Here is a 7,628-nt window from a genome sequence, read left to right as displayed (position 1 = left end):
AAACCCTTATTTCATGTTTCTAGAAAGGAGAAAAAAAGCATCCTGGGTCACGCGGTCTTTACTAGTACATTTTCTTTTTTGAAACAACCAAGTAAAAAAGCCAACCAAGCTTTATTTCCATAGCTCATAGCTGTCATGGTATTCTTTGAATTTTGGCCTATATTTCTAATGGCCGTAAAAATCCTAGCAAATTTTGGACTTAATTATCAAGCCCTTGCCAACTTTGTGTGCCAGTAAACTTTTATGTAATTGTGAAAATTAGATACCTTGCAGAGGACCTGACAAATCTCAAACAACTGAATTTCCATATCTAAAAGTCGTAATACCAAATCCCATCTCAACCTACCTGACGGTCAATTAAAAACTGTAAAATCTTAAACAAAAGAGCATTTGTAGACTTTTGGACCATTGGTCCCAAGTATGATGCGGACTGCAATTTTTATCATCCCCAAAGGAAGCAGATGAGACGTGAGGTAAGAGTGACAGGAGGTAAGCTATCGATATTGTATTCAGTTTATCCAATTTAACAGCTCATGAGCAATTGACAAACATGCAAATTGACTCTGCCGTCTATGGTTGATGGTCCCCGTCGACCGACTCCCCTTATAAAATATAGAGAAATCGTACGTAAATATTCGTACGTATCCATTTTATGAATGATATAGTCTGTCTGTCTCTGACGCTCAATATATTGAGAAGAAATGAAAGAATTGTATTATGCATCCCCTTCTTTTGTAGTTGGTTGATGAAATTTGAAAAGCATAGCCGAGCTGAAGGAAAGTAAGGAGAAGTGCAATGGTGGCAACTAACTTGGTGTGGTCCTCAGCTGGTGCTGAACACTCACCATTAATGGTCACTTTGCCGGATAGTAATATACAAGTTCCTATTTACGTTCCTGAAGTACAGCTTGATGATCAACTCCATTACTCACTTCAACATAATCCTCCTTGGCGTAAGTTGTGTAATTTAGTACATCGGTATTCTTCTATATAGGTATCATCCAATCTCTGTTTTCTAGAAACTGTCGGATTAAAAGAAGCATATTTAGTTATCATTCAAGCTTTTCAAACAGTTTTTGAGAGACAAACTGTCGTAATAAGGCAGTATGAAAACGTTGTAGTTACCTTAAAACCAAATTTCCATTTTACAACTTAATATCGATGGTTGTGAAATTTGAATTCACATATTTTATGTGCAGATGAAGCGGTTACAATGGCATTCCAACATGTGATTGTGATGCTGGGAATGACTGTTATGATTTCCACTAAACTCGTACATCTAATGGGAGGAAATGATGTAAGTTGTTCTCTTGTTTATAATATATTTTATTAGAAATTTTCATTGGTGATTGTCAAGACAATCAAGACTAATACTTCTGTTCCAAGTTGTGATCAGTGAGTTATTCTGAGACTATCAAATGATTGAAGTTAGGCGTTAATTAACCTCACCAATCCATATAGAAAAGCGAACATTAGTTAAGGTTTCTCTACCACTCTCCGGCAAAAATTGACGAGTATTTTCTGACGTGAATTATTTTTGGATAGGGCCAGCAGTCGTGTATAAAAAACCTAGCGACCAACCAACTTGGACATCACATATGGTAGGAAATCTGACTCTCGTACCTGAGCTTAATAGGACATCCTTTATCTCACTACCCTAGATGGGGATAACCCAACAACCCCCAAAAAATGATGCCGAAAAACGAGCATTGCCGACTTCCCGTTGAACTTAAATATCTACGGGATTGAAAAAGAAAAATTTAGTGAAACCGGCCGGTTTTTAAAGTTTGCATTATATGTGTATGGAATTGGATGAAACAGGAAGACAAAGCTATTGTTATTCAGACCCTGCTGTTTACATCCGGACTAAACACACTTCTTCAAACATTAATCGGAACTCGTCTTCCTACAGTGATGTCTGCCTCAACTACGTTCATTATACCAGTCATGTCTATCATCAAAGATATGTCCAAGTACAGATTCACTAGTGAACATGAGGTAAGTGCGACTAGTCTTTATTACGTTTTGACCGGTTAACATGCCGCATTTTAATTAACACTGACAGACACATAAACATTGGGGTGGTTGCAGAGATTTGTTTATACAATGAGATCTATTCAAGGTGCTTTAATCATTTCATCAATGTTCAATATCCTCATTGGGTATAGCAAGGCATGGGGATATTTTACAAGGTAACCTTATACGCTTAGTAATGCAAGCATTTTGTGTGATCGTTTCAGGTCTTTTACTCTAAAATCGTTGTTGTAACATATATAACGGCATAATGCCTGCGACGACCGCCCCAGGCTGTTTCGGAACATGAAAAATCTGGTCACATGACATTTATAACAAGTATATGTGTTTTCTTGGATGATCAGATTCCTCAGTCCTGTATCTATTATCCCAATCATTTGTCTGGGGGGTCTTAGCAAGTTCCGAAGTGGTTTCCCCCAGGTACTACTGTAATCTAATTTTTCAATAGCTATAGGTATCACTCAATCTTAGCTATCTATGATCTCTTGATCCACTGCCTAATATCTGTGGTCTTTATATTCAGCTTGGAGAGTGCATAGAGATTGGTCTGCCCATGCTAATTCTACTTGTTATCAGTCAACAGGTAATACGTAGTTTATTTATATTGTCAATGTGGGATGGAAAAGTAAGACACAAATGCAATTAGAATTCATGACTTCCTCTTGTTACGTGCAGTATATGAAGTTTATAGGTGGGAGAAAAAATGCCACATTTGAGAAATTTGGTGTACTGTTTAGTGTTGCAGTTGTCTGGGCCTTTGCTGCACTACTTACTGTGAGTGGTGCATACAACCATGTCAGTGAACAAACTAAGTTCAGCTGCCGTGTCGATCGTTCCAATCTTATGTCAGCATCTCGATGGTAACTGGCATACAATATTCATTGTAGATTACATCATGCATTCTTCTTCTTTATCTTTGCTCGTATAGCGTTGACATGGTTCATTTTTCTACTCGTTCTTGTGATTACTGTAGGATTAGAATACCATACCCTTTTCAGTGGGGTGCACCTATATTCAAAGCTAGCCCCATCTTCGGAATGATTGGAGCCGCACTTGTTTCAACTTCTGAGGTGCGAATCACTTGATTCTTGCGTTCCCTTTGCATTATTAGTAACACTGTTTCGGTAGATGGCTACTAGTACTCGTGGTACTCTATCAATATACTTGAGAAATGGAATCGTGTCCCTTGCAGTCAACAGGAACATATTATGCTGCATCACGGTTCTCAGGTGCTACACCTCCTCCAACTAATGTGCTTACTCGAAGCGTTGGTTTACAGGTTTGTCTCAACGATTTCTCTCTTTTCCGGTTCTCTATGGGGATCCATTTAGAAAATGTGAGTCGTTGTTCAAACTATAATAACTTACTCAACTGTGTTATCCTGCAATAGGGTTTGGGAATGCTGTTTGATGGTTTGTTTGGAGCAGTTGTTGGTACAGATGTATCAGTGTAAGGCACACTTATACCTGGGTTAACCAGCATATATATATATATATATATATATATATAGCCATGTCCGTGCATTCTTATTTTTCATTGCTGTATAAATGAAGTCTTTAATTATGTGTTTATCTAACAGAGAAAATGTTGGGCTTCTCGGAATAACACGTGTTGGAAGTCGAAGAGTGGTGCAGATATCTACCATTTTCATGGTTTTCTTTTCAATCTTCGGTTTGTGCAATAACGCAACATCTTATAATCAATCAAAACCATCTTATATTACAACAGTTATGAAATGTTTTATTTTTGTTTCACTCGTTGAAAAATTTGCAGGAAAATTTGGTGCATTCTTCGCATCGATTCCGTTCCCTATATTTGCAGCTATGCACTGTGTTCTTTTCGGTCACATATGTAAGTCAGAACAAGTACTTGCTGAAATGCATAAAGGTTTCTGCAGAAGTTTTAAGAAGCAGGGAAGTGAGTGACTAACTCTTTGTAACCTTTTTTCCCTACTGTCTTTTTAGCTGCCGCTGGAATCTCATATATTCAGTTCACGAACAATAACTCTCAGCGGAACTTGTACACAATTGGCCTGTCATTGTTCCTTGGTATATCGATCCCGCAGTATTTTAATGATGCCACTAACAACCGAGGACGAGTGAACACAGCAGGCCTATGGGTAAGTCATAGTAATCTTTCGCCATTCTACGAATCATGGAGATGCTCGAATCTTAAGTTAATAATCGCTTCCAAGTATTTCACAACAGTTTTTGTTTTGATTTGCAGTTCAATAACATTTTGAACACAACATTCTCTTCGGGCCCAACTGTGGTAACGGCATTTGGGACAGTACTTGATAATACACTTGACACTAAGGGTACGGCCGCGGCCTACGACCGAGGAATGCTTTGGTGGTCTAAGTTCCAAAACAGTGACCCTACTGGAGTTTACAGGTTTCCACCCCCTCTTAGCAGGCGTCCTCGTCCATGTACTCAGCCTCCTCCTCCATCTCCTCCTCGTCCTTCTCCTCCTCCTCCTCCTCCTCCCTCTCCTCCTCCTTGTCCTCCTTCTCCCCCTTCTTGTCCTCCATCTCCTCCCCCAAAACAACCACCGGACATCACTAAAGATATCGAGCGTTCGCCACTCAGACAAAACTACTGCCCTCATATGAATTCTAGTAGTCCTTGTGGAGAATATTGTCGCCATGTACATATTTCTGCTTATCCATATGTTGAGGACTGCCCCCACGTATTTCCGCGAGTTCCTTGTATACAAATGTAAATAGCCCGATCTTAGAGCTACACAATGAAATACGCCTTTACGATTTACAAATGAATCTGTTGCATGTCTTTGCTTAATTTTTATGTGTTCCTCAATTGCTTGCTGGGTAACTGGGTTGCACGGATGCTGCACTTTTTGAGCCGTGTCCGCGTCCGGACTCGCGTAGGACACAGGACGCGCGTAGGACGTTGATACCACGCGTGTCCGACGCACCAATATGCGTGTCCCGCGTGCATCTGGTTTGGACGCGCTGATGACTCGAGTTTGAAGCGTTTTTTTTTTTTCATTTTCATTTAAATTTCTTTCTTATTTTTATTATTGTTAACTAAATGAAGAAAGACAAACATTGAGATCAATCATTTAGGTCTTAATTTATTAGGATTTTGCAATTAAAAATGACATCACGTATACCCTTGGTCGGAAATGTATTGTTCTAAGAATGCATTTTGATTGTGCCAAGTGTTTAATAGTGATTGATTGCTTGACCTTCAGTGTGTATAAACAAACGATCTCTTCTTTTTTTTTAGAAATTTATACACATGTAGCATCATTTTCTAATTTTCAGGATCGAAACACTTGACTTTGTTGTATAAGTACACTAGAATAACCGCACGGGATTGGGATTGTTTCTTTTTGTTTGTTTTGATAAAGGGAGAAAGACAAATTTTTCGTTTCCGCGTTTAGGGTTGTTAACGTTATTTGTTATCGGGGAATGTGGTATTATTAACTTATTTGATGTTTTACAATAAAGATTTTATATGGTCCAATAATGCTTTTTCTTTTGTTGGTAATATTGGTCAAGATGTTTTACCAATGAATTTTTTACATGATGTGGTAATGTTTTTTTATTATGATGGTAATATTGGCGAGATATTTCGTACCTTCATTTAGTTGAAGATTTACCTATATCTATTATAAACACCAAGTATTTTTATCTCCTTGGGTGTTCCTTTTCGGATTTAAATTGGCATGGTATGCACCAGAATGAAGGTGACCAAGACTAAAATTATAACTTTAAAGATTGAAAGAGAAAAATTAGTTAACTGATGCCCATTAATATTAACATCCATGTTAATCTCAAACCTCGTTATAGGATTCCATAGATTAAATAACCGATGGAATCTAAAATGTTACATACTCATCAAAGAGTGTGCACAAAATCGGACTCGACAATCTGGACCTCCTGTTAAGAAATTAACATGTCCTCTCCATTAACCCTGATCATTATAGATAATTTTTTCAGCAAAATTAGATCATTTTTCTTTTCATATTTTTACCGTTGGAAAATGATCATATCATTTCTAAGAAATCAAAACAAATTTAACATTTGATTGGTATTACAATAAAAAAGAAAAAAAAAGAGTTCGAAATTTTACTCAGAAAAACGGGTTAAAACCGGGTCAAATACATACACAAAATAAATGGTAAAGGTTTTAAGTCTTTTGACCCATTAATGAAACCCCAGTTTTAGATGAGAGTCAATTGTTCCAACCTAGCTGACTCAGTCTTGGACACTATTCAAAAATGATTATACTCCATATATGTCCCTGAATAGAGGACCTAGTTTAAGTTTGAACAAATGTTAAGGCAAGGAGGAGATATAATTATTTTTGAATATTTGTTTTTACAATTATACCCCTATGGACGATAATTAGTAAAATTTAGAAATGATTTATTTCACAAACTATACCACGGATGTTCATAAGTTCCATTTTAAAACATCTACATAAAGAATATAAACATGACTATATTTTTTCTTATACTGATAAAAATATTTTTCTTATAATAACAATAATGAATAAAAAAGTTAGATTTAGAAATATCCTCTGTTTCATGATATAAGTCATCTATTAGTGGCACAAAAGTTAAAACTGAAAAAATTATTTATTTGGGACGTAGGGAGTAGTTTTTAAATCGGAAATGGGTCATTTGTCCAAATATGTTTAAAACATGGTTCAAATGGACGAGTAAAAATTAGTATGGGTGAAATGGACACCAAAAAAAATAGCAAGAATGAAACTGGATTCATCCTGACTTAAACTTAAATAATAGCAAGGATGAAACTGGATGCATCCTGATGTAAACTAAAAATAAGAAAAAGTATTTGAAAATGGGTAGGATGAAACTGTTTACATCCTGGCTATTATTACATTTTTGTCCATTTAAACAGTATAAATTTCTAAATGGCCTTTTCACCTAGAAATTTTTGATTTTGGTCTTTTTAACCAATTTTGTGTTTTAAAATTATTTTAATTTAGAAAATATAATAAAAAATATAAATATATAAATATTTTTTTCTAGGTTTCTTTATAAGTAATAAAAATACTTAAATTCTTAAAAAACTATTAGAACCTATTTTTATTCTTAAATTGTTTTTTCCAAAAAAATATTTATTTAAAATATTAGTAATATATTTTTTAGTCATTTTTGGAATTTTCTTATTTTCAAGGCTTTAATATGTTAGACATAAACATATGCAGAAGACATAACAATATTGTATATCTTGTAAACTAAAAAAGTATAGAAAAGGAGACACAAAGTAGAGAGGAGAAGAAGGTAGAAATTCTATTCATAGGTATAATAGACAAACATTAGAGCCTCTATTTATAGGGCTAGACACAAGGGCATCCCAGTAATAAACGAGATTCATCCTAGATATTCTTAACATAATAAAACGTTTATAACACTCCCCCTGATGACATTGTGTCTAAGCTAATTACCTCGTTAAAACCTTGTCAGGAAATTCCAAAAGGACAAAATCTGATCGAAAGAAAAAGAGTACAATTGACAAAACTTAGAAAAGATTTCGACACAAATGTTGCCTCATTAAAACCTTGACAAGGAAAACCCAGTGGGACAAAACCTTGACGAATG

At 35.8% G+C, this 7,628-nt stretch overlaps 1 protein-coding gene across 2 annotated transcripts; it reads left to right on the top strand.

The window, feature by feature from the left end:
- Positions 1-732: 732 nt before the first annotated feature.
- Positions 733-4,854, top strand: LOC113362176 (nucleobase-ascorbate transporter 3-like). 2 transcript variants are annotated; one of them, XM_026605138.1, is made up of 14 exons: positions 733-952; positions 1,199-1,296; positions 1,821-1,997; positions 2,091-2,191; positions 2,378-2,453; positions 2,557-2,616; positions 2,709-2,893; positions 3,007-3,103; positions 3,226-3,312; positions 3,424-3,482; positions 3,613-3,704; positions 3,807-3,884; positions 3,998-4,152; positions 4,260-4,854. In XM_026605138.1, the coding sequence occupies exons 1-14, from the start codon at positions 796-798 to the stop codon at positions 4,752-4,754; spliced, it is 1,917 nt and encodes a 638-aa protein (XP_026460923.1). In that variant the 5' UTR covers positions 733-795; the 3' UTR covers positions 4,755-4,854. The 2 variants fall into 2 exon arrangements, with proteins under 2 accessions (XP_026460923.1, XP_026460924.1); XM_026605139.1 differs by having other exon boundaries at positions 910-952; positions 1,912-1,997.
- The last annotated feature ends 2,774 nt before the right edge of the window (positions 4,855-7,628 follow it).

The sequence above is a fragment of the Papaver somniferum genome, chromosome 3, assembly GCF_003573695.1.
Source record: "Papaver somniferum cultivar HN1 chromosome 3, ASM357369v1, whole genome shotgun sequence".
In the NCBI taxonomy this organism is placed as follows: Eukaryota; Viridiplantae; Streptophyta; class Magnoliopsida; order Ranunculales; family Papaveraceae; genus Papaver; species Papaver somniferum.
Note: the sequence above shows the minus strand (reverse complement) of the source record. Positions and strands in the feature narration are given on the sequence as shown.

Excerpts from the sequence above, each read along its gene's own strand:
- LOC113362176 (XM_026605138.1), top strand. The coding sequence starts at position 796 with ATGGTGGCAACTAACTTGGTGTGGTCCTCAGCTGGTGCTGAACACTCA. Across the intron at positions 3,104-3,225 it reads CACTTGTTTCAACTTCTGAG|TCAACAGGAACATATTATGC; the intron begins GTGCGAATCACT and ends TGTCCCTTGCAG. Across the intron at positions 4,153-4,259 it reads TGAACACAGCAGGCCTATGG|TTCAATAACATTTTGAACAC; the intron begins GTAAGTCATAGT and ends TTTGATTTGCAG.